This window comes from Mugil cephalus, chromosome 14 (assembly GCF_022458985.1).
Source record: "Mugil cephalus isolate CIBA_MC_2020 chromosome 14, CIBA_Mcephalus_1.1, whole genome shotgun sequence".
Lineage (NCBI taxonomy): Eukaryota > Metazoa > Chordata > Actinopteri > Mugiliformes > Mugilidae > Mugil > Mugil cephalus.
In genome coordinates this window covers 8,500,087-8,523,579 of record NC_061783.1, presented here as the reverse complement: position 1 = coordinate 8,523,579, position 23,493 = coordinate 8,500,087, and the positions used below count along the sequence as shown (strand labels likewise).

At 44.5% G+C, this 23,493-nt stretch overlaps 1 protein-coding gene across 18 annotated transcripts in view; it reads left to right on the top strand.

The window, feature by feature from the left end:
• Nucleotides 1-23,493, top strand: part of adgrb2 (adhesion G protein-coupled receptor B2) — a 219,120-nt gene that overhangs the window by 45,735 nt on the left and 149,892 nt on the right. For all 18 annotated transcript variants that reach the window (XM_047605271.1, XM_047605269.1, XM_047605270.1 and 15 more), the window contains exon 2: nt 19,337-20,240. In XM_047605271.1, coding sequence (XP_047461227.1) covers nt 19,352-20,240 — 889 coding nt within the window. In that variant the 5' untranslated portion in view covers nt 19,337-19,351. The remainder of the gene's footprint in view (nt 1-19,336; nt 20,241-23,493) is intronic.

Genomic DNA, 23,493 nt, shown 5'->3' with positions numbered 1-23,493 from the left:
CGGAAGAATTTTAACAGCTTTGAGCCTCCCATGAGATACGCTTTCTGACCGCACCTTCCGAATATTTCGCACACCACGCCGCAGCAGGAACTGATCCCAGACGTCAGGCTCTGCCGGCGAAGAATTCATGCTCAGGGGCTGTCACGGTGTGTGAAGGTGTATGATTAGCGTGTCTTTCATTATTACCTTTCCACTTATGCAGCGCTGCGACTCTTCTGTCTCACTTAAGTGTCACTGCTTGCGATCTCCATTATTGAGACTCGCCGACGACGTTGCCCCCCTCCCTCGATGAAGAGTTCAAATTCCGCGCGAGAGTGGAGCACCTTTTGCTTTCCCTTCTTCCTCCTTCTTTTTCCTCTCCTTACATTTCAGGCCCCCCCTGTCTCTTCTGTCGCTCTCTCTATATATCTGTCAGTGCATGAAGCGAGGAGGAGAAGTGAAGCAGACAAGAAATATATCCCTGTGAAAGACAGGTCTGGATAAATAAAGAAGAGGTATGCTCAGCCCTACCCGAGCAGGAAGGCTGGAGGGAGGCGAGGGTGGGATTTTTTCCTTTTTTTTTTTTTTTTTTTTCCTGCCTGTCCTCCAGGCAGCTGTCAGATTTTGAGAGGACAACGAACATGGGAGAAGCAAACGTAAAAAAAAGGAGGAGGAAAAGACGAGGCGAGGGGAGATGTGGGCTGGATGGGTGATAATGAGAGAAAGGGCACAGAGTCAGTTTTGGTAAAGGAGACGAGGATGGATGCAACATGGCATGTACAGGCATAAGTAGAGACACCGGGTGAAGGATGGCTTCGCTGGCTGTGTGTTTGCTGCCCTGGCAGGAGGGTGAAATTATCAATACATTAAAGAGGGGATCTTGCTTTGTTATGGTCACATAGCCAGAATAACCCGTAGTGTAGCTCCTCTCCAATAAATAAGAAAGGAGACAAACACAACAACGCCAAAATTTTTCCTTATTTAGAGAGATTCTGAATGTTATTCTTGTCTGTTCAAATAAACACGTAACCCCAAAATGTCAGCCTCTCACGAGCTAATAAATGAAGCTGTCATTTCGTAAATTAGTTTTGAAAAGGTGTCTTAGGCCCAGCGGCTATTTCCGCAGACCCACAGAGGACCTCCGGATCCTTCAATAAAAGGGAAAACACGGGCGGCAAAAATTTCAATAACAAGGTTTTCACCTGACAGTCAAGGCATGTCAGATTCGTAGGACTTTAATGGGCCCTCATTTACATCACACTGTCAGGACTCTTAAGTGGATCTATTTTAATCCCAACTCCGCTCAGAATCGAAACCTTCAAGAGGGGGGAATTAAATTTGGGCATACCGGCGCACCTACAAGGGCTTGTCTTGATCTGACTTAATTTGTGTAACTCTCTTAGACGAGCATGACAGCTACTTCGCTCGTAGCGGTTACGTTCCGGTAAATCAAAGACTGCGGTTATATTTACAGTAAAGCGAGTGAGGCGCCTAAAATTAAAGCCTATTTCTTTGACTTCCTCCTACAAGAAACAGTTTTCTGCAGGTGTTTGTTGTCAACCGCGTCAACTTCAATCCATCCGTTCCGAGATGAAGGGGAAAGCAAAAATTGCGCCTTAAACTTGATGAATTTGACAGTAGTCATTTCATTTGTGCCATGTGAATATTTCTATAAAGCTATATGTATTGTTTAGCTTCTATACCATACATATATGCTCATACAATATCCCATTTTCAGATCTATTTTTCAAGCAAGGCATTGCATCTTCCCTTCCCTTGAAAATGACATACTGTTACATAGCTGGAAGAATCTAGGCAACTGTTTAAGCTTTCAATTTTGTGTCTTTATCTTTTGCATTGGTTGGACAATGGCTTTATTGGTCATTGTTGTCTTTGAATGAGACTGTGCTTGGCATGTTCCACAGAGTTTATCAAATCCAGCTTACTTTTGCATGGCGTTGCTTTTTCTGACAAATACAGTGCAACGGTTTCACATTGGAGCTATGCGAGTGAACTTTAGGTGACACGCCAGCGTCCATGGTTGCCAGATACAGCTGATTGTATCCAAACAAAAAGCTCAACATGCCAAGACGCGCACAAAACGGGGCAACACACAGACTGCTAAAGTAATTAGAAAAACAGTTTCATTCACTCTCCCTCTATTTTCACATGCAAAATAAAATACCAAACCATCAGTCGGTTGTGAAATTGCCCAATCTGGCAACACTGACATCATCTTGTGGTGGACTGTGCCTTCTTATGTTAGCAGTTTGGTGCTAAGCCCGCTATCACATTCAGAGCATAGGTCTTCAACAGGGGGTCCGCGACCCCTGGGGGGTCCAAGGAGGTACTGCAGGGGGGCAAAATCTTTGGTTGATTCATACATTTTTATATATATATATATATATATATATATATATATAAATTTTCCCCCACTAATTTAAATTTCTTTAAGTACACATTAACATGAATCATTAAACATCAACATATTTTAGTAAAGGGATAAGGGTTAGCTTAATATTGCATGCAAAATAATGATAATAATAATGTATATTTATAAATAACACTAAGTTGAGTTCAATGTAACACGTATAATAGGTAGGGGGTCCCATGATTTAGAGTGTAATTTTTCTGCTATTATCACAGCCGCTCAAATCCTCTCACCCGTTCTTAAAACACATGGAAAGTGTCAGCACTTTCATGAGTTTTTTTTTTTTTTTTTTTTTGTCCAGTTGACTATTCACAATCTTGTCAGACCATATATCATTTATAAACGTCAGGGTGTTCTTCTCACCACATGCTTCTGGGGCCCCTTTGCTGATGATAGTCTGTTATAACTTTTTTTGGAATTGGTCCTGAAGCTCATCCAAGCACAAAATGTTGTCAGGGTAGATATGAACAGAATCACTCACACAAAAGTGCGAATGTCCGTACCAAATTAGCCACTGTAGTTGTTCTTTTTTTTAACAAAGTTGCTTAGTCACATTGTACTTTACTTTTACTTACTTTACATTCCTTTTGATAGTGCCCAGGTGCACTTTTAATCTTATCAATAAATGCAACATGTTCATTTTTGATTGATATGTGGAAAAAACATAGAGACACTATAATGGTACCATAACTGATTAATTTATTATGTGTGAGTTGGGGGTGGGTCATGCTGTTGGAGGCCTCCTCCAGTGTATCTCCAGATATAACCATGGCTTTATTGTTCCATGGCTGCTAGATTACAGTGTGGGGGTGTGTTGTTGCTTTTTCAGTGGAATCTGTTTGTAGTGTAAAATGGCTCTTATTAAAGCTCGGGAAAAACTCTCCAGCCTTTTCCATACTCCGAGCTAAACTGCTCGCCATTACGGATTCAAGGTTGAAAACAAGGTTCACTGGTTTCACTTAAGAACCGCCCTTTTCAAGTCAATAACGCCAGTTAAGCGGCTGTAATTGAACAATTACGGCCTTTTACTGATTATAGCCCAATAAGGGTTTTATTTATTTGTGTCGGTTTTACACATCTTAGGTAACTTGCTAGCTGCCGTTTTGTGCGTTATATGAGGCACAGAATTGCGCTTTATTTATATTGTCAAATTACTCTCTACGCACTTGGCTCCGTGGGACATCCAGGGTGCTTTTGTTTTTTAAATTAAATGTAAAGGGGCCGCTCAAGCGTTTTTGTTTTAAAGCCAACCGCACAGCGAGCAGGATCTGATCACAAAATCACTTCACAGTTAATATAATGTGGCCCAGTGCTGAAAAAGAGGCATCATTTCAAGGTAATTATACATTTGTTGTAGTAGGGTAATTAGTAAAAGAAAAAAAAAATATTGTAGAAATGCTACAGCTCACTGAGCAGCATGAGGTAAACAAAGAGTAACACACATACTGTTGTCTTCATCGGCCACCACTCATCCCAAAAGCGATATGCATTAACGCTGACGTGCACTTGATCGATAACTGTGTTAGAGATCGTCTCCCCTCTGCGACCTCGTGGGAGGAACGGCGTCACTGTGGACACGGTCAGCTTTAACCCCTGACCCCCTCGAGCCCCCACCCTCACCCCCACCTCCTTACAGGCCTGAGGCGTGACACGTGTCAAACAGTCCGGGTCAAAGGCCTCACAACCACACACACATGATCACACACAATCTGGTGTGGGGTCAAATTCCTGTCTGTTCCGAGGTCAGCGCAGCTATTAGCGGCATGATGGATACTCGCGAGACGGGAGCATGCTCAGTAGATTCATTTCCCCATGAAGGCATCCCGGTCTGGCACCCACAGGTGTGTATACGTGTGTGTGTGTGAGGTTTAAGGTATAGACGTGCAGATTTTTTGACAAAACGGATGAGACCTTGAATCCCTGCGATGCAGAATCCAGTTGCCACAGAAAGAACCGTCATTTTGCAGAACTGCCTCCGTGGTGAAGGGCACGTCACCAGCACAAAGACGCGAACATCGCACTAACCCAGACGCACAGTCCAGAGCTTTAGGCCCGCACCTGCAGCGTCAGCTTTCCCCAGCCCTCCCCTCCCGTCTCCTCCTCAACGCCGAGCCCTGAAAAACAAGGAGAGGAAACAGAGAGAGAGCGAGGAGATAATGAAATAAATGCCTCGCCTGGCAACACTTCAAAGAGAAGGGGAGCGCCTGATCTGCTCGGCTGCAGCCAGAGAAAGGGAAGAGATGTTATGAGAAGGGAAGAGATTGGGAGACAACAGTCACCTCCACCTCCACAATCACACACGCAGCGGGCATTAGTGGAGAAAGTTCGACTGCTCTTAGCGGGATGCTGACGAATTGCGTTCGGCGACCGGCATTCGTCAGCTACATTGAAGGGATCTTTTATCGCAGGCGCGTCATTCCTCCGCCGCGAATGAAAAAGCCGTCAGAGCCGCGGCAACCGTGGCTCAGGCTTGTGCCCGGCGACGCCTCCGCGTCTTACATTACATTTGTTATTCATGTATTCCTGCAATGTGCGCATGCAGGCGCACACAGGGCACGTCCATCTCGAAATGTTCTCGCATGCCCGCGAGAGCGTGCGCGCTTTACGGCACAGTTGTTATCTGAGCCCGTGTTCTCACCCCACGTGTCACGCCGGAATCAGTACATCAGCCTAAGCAGGTGTCCTTTATTCATAGATATTTTCAGTGCAAAAAAAAAATAAATAAAAAAAAAGAAGCGCATGATGGATGATTCCGGTCCGCAGGTATTTTTCCACAGCGCACGTGCACGATGACAAATGCAGTCAAGTTCAGTATATACAGCCTGCCAAACATACGCACATACACACACACATACACACACCAACCTGCCCTTTTCTCTCCATTTTCCCCTTTTTCACTGTAACATTTCTGTTGACATAGACAATAAATTTAGCTCCGGCTGTTTTTTTTGTTTTTTTTTATCCCCCATCCCGAGGCCACAATTACATTAAGTACACTGTTGCTTTGTGTGACTTCTGTCTCACTTACTGTATGACTGTTCTTTAATATTTCAGTTAATTCAAATTTGCCATCAGCGATCGGAGGGAAGTCGGGCCGTTGCTGCAAAGCTGTCCCTGTTCACGTGCTGGAACCCATAGCTCCGCGTACACTTTGGCTCGGAAAGGAATATTTTTACCTAATGCACCGAATCTTGTCATAGAGGAAATCAAAGAATGTAAACATGTTCTTCAGTCCTTCACACTATAGACGGATGCATCTGTTTCACATCTGAAAGATCAGCCTGTACGTTTTTGGCCTGTCACAGGTTAATTGATACATGTGTTGACTGTCTAATAATCTACTTAGAAAAACTTTCACAAACTGCATCGTTGGGGGACTAAAAATAATCATTGGAAAAAAACGCAACGCATTTGAAATTGCTTAGCAGTAAATTTCACTGCGAGCATGTATTTTTTATGAAGTGAAGCTATTTTCTAGGCCACTAATTTCATATCATTATTCATTTGACGAATGAGCGGCCATTTCACTTTAACTGATTTTGGTTTTGAGCGTTTCAACTATTTTACGTTCGGCTTTTCTCTCTTTTCTTTATCTGACGCCGGTTTCGGTCTGAGTATCCTGTACGTGTTTCTATTTGCCTGTTTTTGTTTTTTTTTTTCGTTCTGTCTCTGCCTCTCTCTATACGTACATCTGTGTTGTCTTGAGTAGTGAAAAAAAAAAAAGAAAAAGCTGGTGTAAGCTGATCCGCTGGCAGGAGTGCGCTGCAGAGGGAAGCCGATCACCCTCTCCCTCAATCTGCGATTCTTTTGTTTTCGCACAGAAACCCAGATTCCCCTCAGGCCCACCACAATACTACAGGGCCCCTTTCCAGCTCCTCATTGGACTCCCTTCCGCATCACACGCGCTCAGACACAGATTTATGCAGATGTGTACATGCACACTCATCCCAGTGTGTCGCCTGCACAAAGGGACGGTCTGCTTTGCTTCTAGTTTCAATGGAATATGACTGTGTGTGTCTGCTGCATCAGATTCTGTCCAAACACTCAACAGATGGTGACATTTAGGTTTTGATTTTTTTTTTTTTTTTTTTGCCCCCACCCCAACCCCCCTTTTCCTCCACCGTGACGCGAGTGCGAAGTCACGAAGCCTGGATGGATGTGTTCAGGTTTTTGTCCTCAAACCTGACACGTGCATCAGCATCTGCGATTGTATGATCCGCTAGAACATGCCATCAGAAGCCGTGTTTAATTAAAATTAGACAAACATATGCATCTGGATGAATTATTACCGTAAAGCGCAAACAATGAGTCACAACAACATTAACCCAGTCCGTTAATTAGTAGTTGCGTTCTATGCGAACCAGTGCGCAGACAGTACGGGATGAGCAGCGTGACAAAGGATGAAAGAAGAAAGTGTCGCCTTGTATGCTTTTCCAGGAATTGATAGGATTTCCTCCGGTCCGTATGCAGCCCAGGCAGTGGTAAGCCACGCGTGGAGCTGAGTGGTTAGGGGTTTTGCTCAAGGGCACTTCAGCCATGGATGCCGAGGGGAAATCGCTGCTCATACACTCCAGCACTTTTAATTTTATCCTTATGAATCCAATAATTTGAACCAGTGACCCTCCAGTCCCAGGCCTGCTCCTCATGATGTAATGTATTCTTAAAGAAAACAACCCTGACTCAGGACGCCCTGTGTTGTTGTTAGTTTTATGTCTGCGTGAAGACTGAACATGTTCTGAATTTAAATTTAACATGATGAAATACTTCTACCACAGCATGGAGCCATCTTATTTTTCACGTGTTGCGCCCAGCCCAAACATTTGGTTTTGGTTTTATCATTCCAAATTCACATTATGTGATTAAACCGTATCATTACGATGTGATGAATAGATCAGTATCACAGCCAAGCGGGCTTCTTGAGGATAGTGTGCCAGGTTCAGGGTTTGCCCTGTCCTTGGTGCTGAAAGCCACGTACGTGTTGTGTGGTGTGGTACCAGCAGGGAGGGAGTGATCATTTGTGCAGTGTCAGCAACTTAAGTGCTGTTACTGTGGTTGGGAATCACCACCCTTGAACCCAACACTGTGGTATTTTTCCCAGACCTAACCACCTACGCCAAAACTGACGGAAAACATCAAAATATAATGAATATATCAAGACATGGTCCCACGTGGGAATTGAAACCCTGGTAACCTGGGTGAACGTACTCCACCACCACCCCTCCAACCTCTGAATGCCAACGTCAAATGAATAATTATGTGACACAATTGTCATTGTTTTTATCTGACGGTGCAGCACCTTCATGCGTTTGTCACACCTAGTCAAAGTGTGATACGAACACTGCGCGCTTATTCCGGCCCATTTAGACTCCCTTTGGGTAATTTTGACAATGAACAGCATCCTTAACAGGTGTAACAAGTTCAACAGTTTACTGTAGCTCAGGGTCTGGGGAGGAACGTCAAAAGACAATGTGTCACAGCGTCGGCGTTAATTAAAGGAAGATTCCCCCAGGGTAAACAGGAGCCCGTGTGTTAGCCACAGCCAAGTGTGTCTGGAGTATGCTACCTATCGAGAAATCAAGGTTACAGACACATTAGCTGCTTTAACTGCACGACAAAAACCTACTCCAGCACTGTTTTACTTGACAATGGTTTAATTTTGTGCCTTTTTTTTTTGGCGAGTTAATGAAATGTATGGAGCTACACTGCAGCCACTGGGCTGCTGTAAACTGGATATAAACCTCTGACGATTTTTCGCTTGGCTGGATGTGTTTTCGGTCATGTGCATGTCTCATCTGTGAAAGGGGTTCAAGCATACCAAATGTAATTCACCACAGCACTTCTAAACATTGTGGAAGTCAAAATGTGACATCCTATAAGCTCTGTGCTGGCTGTTATTGTTAGAGCACTAATGGCGATCATAATCACACTCGTTCACACGTTTGTTGCCAGGTTGATTGAAGATAATGAGTTTAAAGTGTGGTGTGAGTCTTTGATAAACTGTATTTGGCGTCCCACAAACATGTTCCTAAACAACAATTAAAAGTTTTTGCTGTGGCGTATAATCTACAAGAAAGCTTGAGCAAGAAAACTTTGCTTCCGTCACTTAGCCTTCAACAATGTTTATTTCTGTTTTTTTCTTTCAGTCCACGTAGCCGTTTGACATAAATGCAGTTAACGCTAGACTCGGTGGACGAAAGAAACCAAGAAAGGAGTGTGACCCCGCAAGCCAGTTACCACTTCATCCATTTGTTTACCAACAGCTCCGACGATCGTTTATCCACTCATGTGAAATTAATGGGCCTCGTTATCAATATCGTCCTGTGAACGCAACATCGACCGATGATTGAAATTCAGGTTTGGAACGTATCGAACAAACGTTACGTGCCAGTAAACTGCTTTTACAGACTATGGGACCGTGGAATAATTAACTTAAATGTTTTCCCATAGTGTGCATCGAGTGTGCGAGTACAACTTTATTAAAGTAGAGGCCGATCAATGAGCTCACGATTGTTGATTTATGACGGGTGATTTCACCATAATATCACATCAACACATGATTTCTCATTTAAGTTTTGGTTTATTTTAGCTACTGTAAATTATGAGACTGAAAGCACAATATAAACGTTGCTGGCAGCGGTGGAGGCTCTTACCTTTCTTTTCAACCTGGGCTCGTGTTCATAGCTGATATTGTTGATCTTAAATTGCATGGAAATTGCCATCATTATAAATCATGAGTCACTCAACACTGATGCAGTTAAGAAAAGAAAAAAAATGCCCGTGGGTGCACATCATTCCTCCTCACATACTTGAACTCTCCTTGATGCTGTTGCTTTTAATTATTTGCATTCAGGAGCTCAAGAAATTAAAAGTAAAAAAATATATTTATATATATATCCTTTGGTTGACTTCGCGAGACATCAATAGGTATTCACAGTGAATAGCTAAACGCATTTCAAGCGTAAGTTCATGATGAAGTGTGGGTGATTGCTTCACTTTAATTTAGCTGCTCTGCAGCTTGGCCCTCACTTACAGGTGTGACATTAGAACGTCTTCAGAGAAGGACGCCATCTCTGCATTTCACTGGTGTCTCCAGTCCCCCCACGACCCTCCAGAGGACAAGCAGCTACGGAGAAGGAATGAATGAAAGAATCGTAATTCCTAGTCAATTAAACACGTGTGTTTTGTGACACTTCTCTTCTGTCGTGCACATCGTATCATGCAGGCGCAGAGCTTGTGTGATGAAACCACCGATGGCTTTCTTCTCTCGGCCTGATCAGACACCACTGAAGTTTTGCCGACCGGCTTGTTTATGCATTTTGTGCTGGAGTTTGGTGCTCCACTCAGCTAGTGATGGCGTGAGGCTTGCTGGCAAGATACTGCTCTTTCATCTTTCAGAGCTGTTAAGCTATTAAAACTCCTTGCCTCCTTCAAAGATAAACTACAAAGTGAATCTGATGTGTGCAACCTGTACAGTATCTGGGCGCCGCGCTGTTTACGGAGTGGTTTGAGTCCCGGGCCTTTTCCATTCCCAAGCGCAACTTTATTAATAACTTTCAAAACTTGCCATTCAGATTCCGCGGATCAATGTGCAATCACAGAAGACAGAAATGCAATTCCTTCCGTGAATCAATATTTGCTCTGAACCTCACTTGGCAATATTTCTGTATTGCATTTGTGATAGGCAATTTTCTGCATAAGACATATATGACACTGGCAAGGCCGACCTGTGCACATGTCTCGAAAAGACACATGATGACGCGAACGGATGCCATCCATTGACCCCCTTTCACTGATTTAACAATGCGTAATTAATTCATTCCTTCCTGCCTCATCACACTAATGATTTACGTCCCGTTCTTGACATGAATACATTAATGTCCGTCTTGGGTGATGCGATCGCGAGCCGACAGCTCGGATGCGAACGCGCCTGTTCACACCTGGCGTCAGAATGCATCTTAATGTGTCTCGAGTGTGCACTTACGCTCCCATGCTCTATATGCAAATAAACATGCGAATTATACTCACAGTAATGAGCCCGCTGCCAACAGTCTTCTGCGAGACTGTGACGCAAACCAAATCTCTGGCAGGAGAGACAAGAGGAATATCGCAGGTCACCTCCGCGTGGCCAATTAGCAAACCAGATGCAGTGTACATTCAGATTGCGTGACCACATCACACGTCGTCCGCTTATATTCAAGCGTTTAGTTTGCTAATATGTTTAGATTTATTCATTCGTTCGGTTTGTTTACAGCTGCACGGACAAAAGCTATTTAAAGCACATCTCCCCGCGAACCCTCTTTTCCTTGTTCTTACCAACAGGCAGTGGCATAAAACCCACGTTTTTATAGTTCAGTTGTGCAAAATGGGCGTGTGAAACTGTAAATATTTGAAGGGCCCACAATCACATATCGGTTATCATTTTAAAGTGTTTATTACATTTTAAAGGGTAGAATACGATATTAGTTTAAGTTTCAGTTAAGTGACATTTAAGGTAATTTCCAAACAGTAAACAAAATATTCTCCCGCGAAGATAATATATTGCAGATGTTTTATTCATAGCAAGTGGCTGGGAGCTATATAGTCCTTACACTACTGTAATTCTAATGTCGGACTCCGCCGACATTTTCTCAAACCGCAGTGTTGACTGGAGCTGCTCAGCTTAGAGTTAAAAAAAAAAAAAAAAAATAGCCTTAATCTGCAATAGATGTGAAATTCCAGACAAAAGGGAATAAGGCAAATCTCTGCTCACACAGACAACACGAGTTTGATGTGAGTGAATGTGGCCAGATGCGACCCATGCCATCGCCGGATCTGGCCTGAGCGATACGCGCCGTCAATGTGTTTGGGGTGCGTTCAAACCACTACTTAGAGCTTTCCCTTTATCCACTTGTGATCAGATCATCCCAAGACCAGGCGTGGACCGGGTCCTATGAATATTTGTGTGCTCACAGAGTGTGTCTCTGTGTGTGTGTGTGTGTGTGTGTGTGTGTGTACATAGCTTGTGCCATAGCCGGAAGACAAAATGCCCTTTTCTGTGATCGAGGGGTTTAGTACTGCTGTCTCTTTTCACAGCGTGAGATCCTCTCAGCTTGCCTGCCATTTGTGAATAACTGATAAGGCAAAGTGAAAAGCACTGACTTGATGTGTGCTGGTGTGAGCTTGATAAAAGGACAAACAGAATACTGACTTCCAAAATGTCAACCGGACTAAATCGCGATGAGCGGCATTAGTCCTTCATATTGGTTTCCAGATAGAAGATCTTATCCAGATGAAAGACTTAGAACAGAAGCTGACACGGGCGTGTGAAGATTTGGGTAAATACGTTAGGTTTGACTTTGAGGAAGGCTGATGTTGATAAAGGGCCGGAGCTAAAGACGAGAAGGGGCAGAGTTGAGAATAATATGCTGTAGGTTAGAGGGAGTATTCCAGGACTTGTTAATCAGTAGTAGAGGGACACTTCGGCGCAAGGATACGGTTAGCATTCGAGCGGACGTGGCGTGTGTTCCTTGGATTGGTTAGGGAGCGTTGCTTTGTGCGGGGTGTGCATGTTTGTGTGTCAGTGTCAGAGCCACATAGTGATGTCTGCTGAGGGTTGCAAATGAGAGAAATACTCCACATCAATAAATTAGACAATAGCATTCTCTACCGCAGTGCACTTAGATGCCTGAGTTCAGAATGACTGATTAGGGGAGAGGCAGGGCGAGCGAGATGAGAAGAGGGGTGTCAAAATTCTGTTCTGAAAGCCTCTCAAAATGCGTGTCCCCAAACCCAAGCACCCTACCAAGGGATATTGTTAAGTCTGCTGCCCACAAGCTATTTCACTCTGTTATTTTTTCTCCACAAGAAAGTTTACTGGAAGATGCATATTTGTGGTTCAGTGCACGGATGTCTGTCCACAGAAAGAGTCTTATGGACGTCGCTGCATATAGTAGTGTCTAGGTAAAGTTTTCTGTGCCAGAGGCTTTTTATGCAGAAAGGGCAGGAAGATGCATTTCAGTCCATTAGATGTCCTAACTGGTTCAATAAAAGGAAGCTATACACAAATTCAGAGACTTGTCAAATGTCAAAAGAGTGCACAGTGGTATGCAGTGTTATGAGATGGGATTCAACAGCTCGGAAAGTTATTGTGGCGGCACGCATTCTACCTTCTTTTGCGAGAATCCTCAAGTAAACAGTGGAAATATGCTGTTCAAGCTTCAAAGTAATCTACCAGGATTAGGGCCTCGCAATAATTTTATTGACCGATGCTGCCCATCGCCAGATAACAAAATGTTGTGAAAGTTGCGAATGTAATCCCGGTTTCATATAGCTATGGATCCAGCTGCTGTGTGCAATGCAGAAGGAGTCACTTGTTGTGACAGAGTCGACCCGCAGAGCGAGAGTTATTACCTGACTCTGCAGTTCGCCCCGCCTCTGTGGAGATCTGGGACGTCTCATTCAAAAACCTTATTATTTTGTTTTTGTTATTTTCACCACAGAAGGCTGTTTGCAGAGAATGAGCCCTATAAGCCGACCTTAAACCAATTTCTTCACATCCAGCCGCGAAGTTGGTCAATATTGGACTGAGGTACAACACATTATAGGTGGAGCTAAACATGAATCCAAAATGAACGATGACGTTGCTCTATCATGTGTTTCTGTTTGCAAATAAGTTCAACACATTAGCTTGTGAGGTGACAATATCCCCCACGGGGCCAAAGCTAGATAGCGTAAGATCTTTGTCTTAGTTCATGTTGGGTGTTTTGTGCTTGTACTTGGAAAAATCCTGTGATTGAGTTGAGGGGAAAAGAGAGAGATGGCAAATCTTATCCAAAATGGTCCCTGGCTGGACTTGAACTCACAGGAAAGGGGGGGTTGACACCTAAAATCAGGGGTCTTCACTGTTTCTCAGGCCAAGGACCCCAAACCGATGGAGAGATTAAGTAGGGACCTCCTACCTACTGTATGCATTCTATATTAAGTGCTTTTTATCAATATATATCATTATTATCATTATGAAATCAATATTAAACTTTTCAAATAGTACAGAGGTTCTTTTTTTTTTTCCAATTTTTTCAAGTAGTTGGCTGATGGAAGCGAGCTGCACTATAAGCTTCTTTTCTGCTAATATTGCAGAAATATTGCTTCTGGATTTCAAATTGGAACTGAAAAGGCTGAATAGGCCAATCGGCCAATTGCGGGGAACCTGAACGTGTAACATGCATCCTCATGATTGGTTGAGCAGAGATAGGGGCGGGTCCTACTGTGCACAGGAGGCTCAGATTGACAGGTCTAGTGTGGCGCTCCGTGCGCAACAGTGCGCTGTTGAGGCAGCTCCTGTATCGCTGACTGAGTCAAGTGCTGACTGACAGATGACATCTTCTGCCTCCATTTATCCCTTTACTAAGATATGTTGGATCCATGTTAATGAGTATTTAAAGAAATTTAAATTGCGAGAGAAAAAAAATGTATATATATAAATAATGTCTAAGCAATCAAAGATTTTGTGACCCCCTAGCTGCCAGGATATAAGTCTTTGCCCAACTTAACTTGGAGTAGTTCATGTGGCTTCTCTTGAGAAATAAAGCACGTTGAGAGGCAACGAATGGAAACTGTGTGTAGAGAACTAAGGGAAAAGGGCAGCAAGTACATACAAATGCTCTGGCCTTCTTACGATTGCTCACACGACTGCCTCAATCTGTCCATCATTCCCTTCCTCAGCAAACAAGTCGCTCGCCATGATCCCCGTTTTTATATTCTTTTACATTTTGCGAAAAAGAAGCCTGCAGGATAAGCTCTCTGCAGATCCTATTGGCTGTGTACCGTCGAACGCACTGACTGCTATCACTGAATCACTTTGATGCTGAGGAAGTTCTGAAAACTGGCCAAGATCTGAACATGAATATGAAGCCGTGCTAGTCCTTGGTTTATCTTTTATTTAATAGGGACATGTTTTGCTTGAGCACTCTGCGTGGTCCTTCAAAAGTGCCAATGTAGTGATGTCATTAAAAATGAGTGGGAAAAAATATGTATATGTTGGTGTAGACGAGGCAATGGCGGCCGTGTTTGTAGTGCTCGTGTTGTTTTTGTTGATAAACAGCATGCAGACATGCCTGCTGAGCAGCGAAGAAACTTATCACCCAAGCTGAAACGATTGCGGCCTCGGGCTTTTGCCCCGAGAACCTCAGGTCCAATATATTCATTAGTTATAAATGTTGTCTCAACGGGGGGAAAAAAAAGTTTAGTTTATATTTTCTTATTATGAAAGACTTCTTTGTAGCAAAGTTTTTTCTAGTCCTGACGGAAAAGGAAAAAAAAACTGAGGCGATAAATCTCGGGTATCAGCCTTCAGGGATGAATTATTAGTGTATTAAACAAGTGACAGTATTAAGTTATTAATGTGGAGAACTCCAGCTTCGACTGCACTCAGCGAATGTCTGGGGTATCAGTTCAGCAGAGCTTTTTTTTCTCAAAGATGAGACTCTTAACCGCAGTCTGCGGGTATTTCCATAATTCGGTCACGGCGAGCGTGTTTCTTTGTGGTTCCACAGCATGCTGCAGTGGTATTACGGTGTAAGAAGGCTACGGCGCTTCCACAAACAGGTGCGCGGAGAAAAAAAATGATATAATTGGCGATCGCTTCCATTTGCTTCAACTGTTGGGGGCAGAGAGTGTGGGATCCCGCTGTGCAGAAGAAATGTATACAGATATTCTTTTATTCTCGAGTCTGTTTGAAGGCTGAATAAATGGAGCGCAGGATGTTCAAAATGGAAGCTGAAACGAGGGCGACGGGACTCGTAGGGTCCACTGAAGCTGCTTTGCCGCTCATCCAAGCAGCTTCTTCACTTCTGGCCTTTTAGAGCATGAGGAGCTACTTTGACGAGCGGCGAAAACGTCTTCAAGAGACACCGGTGGTGACCCGGAGGATGGAATGGAAATGCTTTAAAACGATGGCTTTTCTCATTTGCCGTGGGGTGCTGTTAATATACAAAATGTAGAGGACGGCAGCGCTTTCATGATGAGATGCCGGTTTAAAACCGGCGCCCCGGCGCCTCTCCTTCTTGCGTCAGTTTAATGGCGAGCGCAAACATTCGGATGACTCAGATTGTCACTTGACTGCATCAAAGAATGAAGACAGAGCCAAGAGCAGAGTCAGAGGAAACGGAGAGACAGGCGGTGAGGGATATACATATTTTGCCATCCTTGGTGATAACATTAATGTCAAGGTGGAAGGGGGAAGGAAGGCATCAAAGCTAATGAATATTTATGGGTGCCCACAGTAAAGTGCTGTTTGAGAGTGAAGTGGGACAGAATGGCCTCATGAAGATGGCACTTTAGGGCCTAGTCTTGCACAGACTGTGGGCCCATGAATATTCATTGTTCATTGTCCCAAAAACAATTTGCTTAACGCTTTTGACTTCTTTTCATCCGTAAAATGTGTGTGAGACTTTACCTATGCATGGCTTGGTCTATAATTCCATCTAGCTTTACTTTTGATGGGCCCGCCGCAGTACACTCGGCGCGGTAGACGAAGAGGTGCAACGTTTGCTTCGAAGGAGTGTGCCTGCGCATGTTCCAGTCCCCCCCCCCTGCTCAAAGCCAGCGGAAAAACCCAGAGAGCAGCCTGTCGTATAGAATAATTCATCACACTTGCAGCGGATTCTTGGATTTAACAGTTCAGTGGCACGTTGTTAGCGCGACATGTGTCACTGGCCGCGGCGCGGGCCACACGGATGTTATCTCATGCCACGCTTGTTTGAAAGCCGGGAGAGCCGCGTGCCAGAGTCTATAATGCCACACCATAATGCCAGACAGCGTGATGTCCTTGAGCATATTTCACAACATGCTACATTAACCTTCCCTCGGCCCAATTGTGCCGCGCATTTGTCAAAGTGTCACCGCCGACCGGAGCCGGCGCTGTTTAAAAACTCTTTATGTCATGCGTCCCGCGTGAAAAATTGCAGGTGAGAATCCCGCGCTGTGAAACTCAGTCCAAACAGTGTCAGAAGACTAAGATAAAGTAAACCAGGGAAAGATACCAGGTCATGGTGTTGCCATGGTTACTCGTCTCACACCGCTACCGGCTCCTCGTAAAGTAAACAGTGCCTGATGAGTGAACAGAGCTACAGCACCTTTATGCGGTGTGAAATGTCGTGTCCTGTGCGTCAGCTATCTCCTGGTTTTGCTGTTAGTGTCAATCATTTCTGTCCCGGTTGGTGACGTCTGTAGTTACCGGTTGCAACAGCAAATTCAGCTTAATACAACAGGTTGCAGATTTCTGGAAGCAGAAAAACAAGTAATTGTTGTTTAAAATAATATTTAAAAAAAAAAAAAAGAAGTCAGGCAATAATTGGTCTGTTTCCATCATCCTGCGAGCACCCGTGATCTGATTTCATGCCGCACGCGGCGTGAGTCTGCAAACAGCGGGGCACGGTGAAGGGAGCCGGTTGCGTCTCTGAGAAGTAGGAGTCGTGCAGCCTGACAAAATGTCTTGTTTCGTAGACGCGTTCGCGATGAGTGATAGCGGTAAACACCGCCCTCGCTGACAAACTTATTGTGTTCCCTCAGACTGCTTCATAATAAAAGTCAGTTTGTGTTAAACGCTTCTAATGCGAGGCTGCAGCAGCAGAAAATAAATCTGACGCTGATTCATCCTGCGTCCATGTCCAGATACTGTATCTGTCTGCAGGGATTACATTCGCAGTGATTTAATGCAAATATTTCCCCGGGAAACACCCACTTTGTGATTTATTTCACTTCTATTAGGTGCACTTTGTTTAAATACACTGTATATAATACACAAATGGTGTAGAACTTTCATCACTGTATCACATCATCGGGTAATAGATGTTCACTCAACATTTACACAGATAAAGAAAAACGAAAAATTATTATTATTACTTCTTTTTTTTTTGCTCTTTTTTTTCGCTCGTTCATCCCAAATTGCTCTCCCTAGCACTTCAAAAATCTACTGCTACTCACTCTGCAGGGTGGAGCGCTGGTCACGGTGACCTTCCCATGACCCAGTGGTAGCAGATTTATTGTTCATCAGAAAAAAAAAAAAGAATAACTCCCGTGTAGGTGAATTGTCCTTGAGCGTGACGGCAAGCAATTTTATGCACCGTGCATCACTCAGCGTTAGCATCAGCAGGCTGCCCGAGCGCCGGCACGCGTTATTCACATTTCCCCGGTGAATGATGCAAACTAGAACGTTTCATAGTTTCCTGGCTAATTGCAGTGATTTCAGTGCACGTGTCGGGCTTTTGTACATGTCAGGCCCTCGTTACGCCTCAGCCTTATGAAGCCTCTTACTGTCGGCCACATGTGGAGTCGCCTCTTGGCGTGATGGAGTGAGCGTAGCACCTTGCTTCTTATCTAGACCTTGTGGACTACGTGTGCAACGCTGGAGAGCTTGCAGACATGTATAAATCTTGTGAAGTACATGCGACCGCTGTGTTTCATTGATCTAGGCCTTAGGGAAATGGGTTAGCTCCGCACCTGCTTTGTATAAAGGGCTTTTTGCCGCTATGAGACAGCATGAGTTTTGCACACATTTAATTGGCTATAATCTGTTAAATAGCATCACTGTTCTTCACCTCAATGTTGAATTTGTCTTTTTATACGAGGGACGCATCAGAAATGTCAGAACGTCCTCAGATTTCATAGCATTTCACAAGAGCATTAGTTCTGAGCCCTCCACAACCTCTATCTTAAACATTTAAATCCTGGGTGAAAAAGGTAGCAGAGGTCTATAAACAAGACGATGGCTACCCACCACCAGGCTCACCACTGCACTATTCACACACAGTGTGGGCTCAATACCGAGATAGAAATTTTATTACAGAGAAGCATCACGATGTATCACGATGAGCGTTGTTCATGAAGCGCTGTCATATTCTGCCTGTGTGTGTTTTTGTGTGTGTGTGTGTGTTTAATTTTACTGCGGGTTAAATCAAATCGTGACTTTGCAGGCAATTTCGCAGCTGTTGTCGGTTTCTCCAAAAGCTAATGGAGATATTGGTGCAGATTTTTTTTTTAAAAACTTTTTTTTTTCATCTTCTTTTTTTTTTTTTTTTTATTCCCCCTCCTCACCGTTCACCTTATTTTAATCGTTGTTAAAGTTTTACGAAAAGCAGCAGAAAGTTCTGGGGAAAGTGTGTTGCAGTTACAGAGCCGTCTCTGGGTATTATGCTATAAGGTTATTGATAGAGTGGTGCGAAAACTCCCACGCATTCTCCTCAAACCGCGTTCATGCGCAACCGCTTGAAAGTCTCCGGTGACGGAGCAGACACAGAATGTACAAAAATATAGCGACTACTGAAGAAGTTTCAAGCAAAAAAAACTGAAACACTGTATATGGAGGTTTTTTTTTTTTTTTTTTTTTTATTTGTCTGCAGTGTGTGTGTGTGTGTGTGTGTTGCGCGAGTCAAAATCAGGCTGTTGGCGGACCCTCACTGTGTCGGTGATGGTAATAGTTTGCTAGAGCCTTGGGGGAGCTGCACAGCGGGCTGGGGCGCGCGTGCGTGCTTGTGTGCGCCGTCGATGCGTTCCCAAGCGTTTGCGTGCGCATATCAGCGGGGAAGGGGTAGAGCAGGCCACACAGTGCACGTCTCAACAGCCAAGTCATCAGCCCTTTTAATCCAGCCCAGCGGGGATGTGTTTGTGTTTTTGACAGTGCTTCTGTGTGTGCGCGTTTGAAGAACTTCATGAGAAGTGCTGCCATCAAGATCGTTATATTATACACTGAGGCAAGGCAGGGATCTGTCCAAAAAGATTTCCAACCAGTCATGATTCTTTGGTCAAAACTTGCTGTATTTTGAAGTTGTTGTTTTTTTTTTTTATATATATATATATATATATTTGTGTCATGTTGCTTTTGTCAAGCTTTGTTTGAAATATTGCCAAACGTGTCTGACGTCCGGCGTTCTCTTTTCTCTCTCCCCGCAGGACGAATGTCATAGGATGAACACTGCTGGTGGGGTGTGTCTGTCTGTGCTGTCCTCTCTCCTGGCTGTGGCTGGGGCCCTGGCTGCCGTGTCTGCCCTCGCTCTAGCTCCTCTCTCTGCCCTGGCTGAGGCTGCCCATGGGGCTGCCAACAGCGTCCCCAGCGCCGGGGCAGAGGGGGCCCCCTCGCCCATCTCCTCGCCATGCTCCAGCCTCGTAGCCGGGGTGCTCTACGGCTCTTTCTCCCTAAGGGAGCTCTTTCCCTCCAGGGCGCCTGGTTGTTCCTGGTCCCTGGAGAACCCGGACCCCACCAAGTACTCCCTCTACCTCCGCTTCACCCGCCACCCTGTCATCTGCCGGACACACTCCCCCATGCTCCTCTCCCTTGACCACCACCAGACCAATCAAAGCTGCCCCCTCCATATACAGACGTCCCCCGCCAGGGATCAAGAGGTCGTCGATCTCTGCGGCAGCGAGTCGAACTCAGACGGGCCTTACTCCTTCCTGCAGTTCGACAAGAACTTTGTCCAGCTATGCTTGACGAGACATCCGGCTGCAGACGAGCCTCAGGTTTCTAAGGAATTGCTGGAGCTGAGACTGGTGGAGGTGCTGCTCATCAACAACGAGAACTCCAGTCAGTTCACCTGCGGCGTGCTCTGCCGATGGTTCGAGGAGTGCGTGCGCACGGAGCACAACGGGGACCGGGATGTTTCGGACGGGGACGGCTGCGGGATGACCCAGACGGGCTGCATTTGTCCGAACCACAACATCATGGCGCCGCCCGTTCCGCTGCTCCCGGAGACGCCGCACAGCTTCAGCAACGGTTCGCTGGCTCCCGACGACTGCTGCGTCACCGAGCTGCACTCCAACGACGCCATCGCGATAGCACCCAGGGACGTCCGTCAAGGTAGGGCCGGTAGCGCCGTGCTGTTTGTGCGTTTGCCATGAGCGCACTCCTCTACGCGAGTTCTCAGCGTTTTGCAACACAGCTCGCTATAACTCTGCTTATGCAGTATGCAGTTGTTTATTTGAGACAAATAGGCACAAAAAAAGTTTGTCTTGTTATCCTGTTTTGTTTTTTTGTTTTTTTGTTATAGTACTTCAGGGAGGTCGCATCTTTGCTTGACAGAGAATTTATTATTTGGATTTTTGTCTTTTGGCCTTTAATTAAAAAATGAAGCAGTTCAAAGGAAGCTCTTTAAGCCCTCCATCAAAAGATTTGCAATGCCTGACAGAAATTGAGCCTTTTGATCTATATTTTAGAGATCCCCCCATGTGGCCAGGAGGTGTGGCTCCTAGGGCTTAGGGTTACACGCTCAACATTGTTGTGTGTGTGTGCGCGCGCTTGTGTGTGTGTGTGTGTTTGTGTGGACAATGTTAGGACAAGATCGGGTCCGCAGATTCACGGACACTGCCGTTCATACATCAGTGATTCGAAAGCAGATCCCGTCACACACACACACACACGCATGGCAATTTGCGCACATGCGTGCGTCTGCTTAAATTTGTGTGCGCCTGCGGGCGACACAGATAAGCCCTTTATCCCAAACAGAAATGAACAAGACAGTGAGCTTAAACTTTCTTAATCATTTCACTTCATCATTGCAACCGGAGGATTTGTTTCAGAGTAATTGTATTAGACCAACGCGGAGGTGAATATAGATATAAGCGAAAGTTGTTGGTCTTTCATTTCACACGATTACATAAGAATGTTCTGTTTTACGTAGCTCATAGGCATGTGCGCAGTCTGAGCACTACTAATTAGAACCTAGTTATTTTTATTGCAAGGCCTGGCTTGCCTTCAATAGCACATTAACACACATACTAAGAGCTCTAGGGAGAGCCTTACCTTGCTAACGGGAAAGTTGTCATTCCCCGGAAATCCATCAGCATCGGGCTGGGCATTTTATCATCTAATATCCACACACAGGGAGAGAGAGGGAGGGACAGGGGAAGGCGCGTGACCTCGGAGGATCGATGGGAAGGGAGAGTCTTTGTCTAGCTTTGATGTACTGTTGCTTGAGACAAAAGACAAACCGATAGTGCCACTCTGCAAATCAATGCCAGTTGTCTAGAAGCCGTGTTGGGTTTTCTTTATCTCATTCCAAAGACGCTGATTTTGCTGACTTATCGGTGAGTGGCTGGCCACTTAACATCAACAGAGGCTGATTTAAAGAGCAGACATCCCATGATGAGGGGTGCGACCAAGCCTTTCTGTATGGAAAATTATATTTGTTCAAAGCATTTCCCTATCTTCTAAATGCCTTAAAATATCATACATATTCATGTAAACCCACCATCGTACTGGAGCAGATCAAGAGCTAAAATATTGCCTGCACTCTGCATCTTTCTCTATCTGCTGTAATGTGAACCTCTCATCTCGGGACCAGAGCGAGCTCAGATACCTGTCTGTGCCGATTTGCAGACATCCAAGTCAAAAACTGAACTGGACTTGGTTTAAGTGAAGTTTAACTCCCTACCAGCCATTTCGAACTGAAGAAGCCACTTGGATAAGCTGAAAGAGCAAGAAACCTTTGTTTTAATTTGTTTTTTGGATACGTCTCCAACCTCATCGCTCTGTTTCTCTGACTCCCGTTTAACCTCAGTACGATGCATATTTGCAGATGTGCTCTGGATGTTTCTTTACACAGAAACTTAACCCTTGTTTGAAACAAGGCTAAACATTTTTTTTTTTTTAAAATGGCCAGCATAGATGCTCACAGTCCTGTACTGACTTTAATCTGCAAATACTGCACATACATAGATGTCACATGCTGTTCTATATACGCCGACACAGACAATACTCAGCCTTTGTGGTTATTTATAAGTGGCTGTGTGCGTACTCTGGCACTATTATGACGTGTGGAAACAGGAAAATGTGTTAATAATTAAGGGCAGAAGCCTTTTTTTGTCTTTTGTCCACGCAGCTGGAGGAAAGAGAAATTATTTTAGAACAGGGCTACTTCAATGAAAACTCACTAAAGGGACTCCCCAGTGCAATATTATACTTGCAATGCATATGCATTTTTAAACATTTTTGCAAAATGGGCCTGGTTCTTTGTCCGTCAGATCAACGAATGCATGACTTTACGACACTGAACAGATTTGTAGCACATATCTATATATAACACAGATAGCAAATATCTTCTCATTTCCATATAAATTGGGTGGTACGAGGAAATACTAGCTGAGTTACAGCATATGGAGCCAATTTTTTATTTCTTTCCTACTTAGAGGGAACTCTACACTTGTGCAGAGACGTATTATTTTTAATTAGGAGAGAAATCCATGTATCAGTGATAGGTTCTGAGGAGTGTGGCTTCATGGCACACATTTAATAGGTTAGGTTTCTGCTCGGCTGTTACGACAGTTCCATGACTTTAAAAGCTTCCACGCGACCTGCAAGCCATACGTTTTGAAATCAGTCCAAATACCGACGTACAGCGTATTCAAGCTGTCTCGCACTTCCGTAACTTCCCTGCACCTGATGCAAGGCTTAGAAACCACATGTAATCACACAAGCATGCGCGGGGACAGGCACACTCGGCTCCTGGGCTCCGGAGTTGTTTGTGCGACTGAATGTTGGGCCTGCTACAAAGAGCGAAACGGAGTGAAACAAAACAAAAACAAAAACAACAACAGCAACAAAAACTGAAATCCCCTGCTTTCCCTGTCAATCACTCACTCACACACCCTACAGAAGTAGAACAGGCGCACATCACACCTGGCGTGTTTGAAATACGCCTCCCTGTATCACCCCCTCCGCTTCCATCCTCTCTTTCCGGCCCTCGAGGGAACCTCTGTTTTGTTTTCCAAGCACTCATTAGTTTGTCCACATATTCCATGTTCCTATTTCTATTTCTATTAATTTTTTTTTATAATTGGTGAGAGGGCACTGTTCCCGCAAATACACAGTATCCTTCAAAATGAGAGGGACAACCTTGTTCTGAAAACCACATCAGTTTCTCTCATTTATTCTATTAGAACCATGCGAAATTCATTCTACTTCAAATAGGCAACAAGTAAATTACCTCGGCCTCTTGAAGATGTTTTTTTTATTTTCTTTTATTACTATGTGCAGTACATCGCAAAATAGAGTTTCCGCATTTAGGCATGTTCAGTACGTTCTGGTTGATTATTATTTATCCGTAATGTCTTCT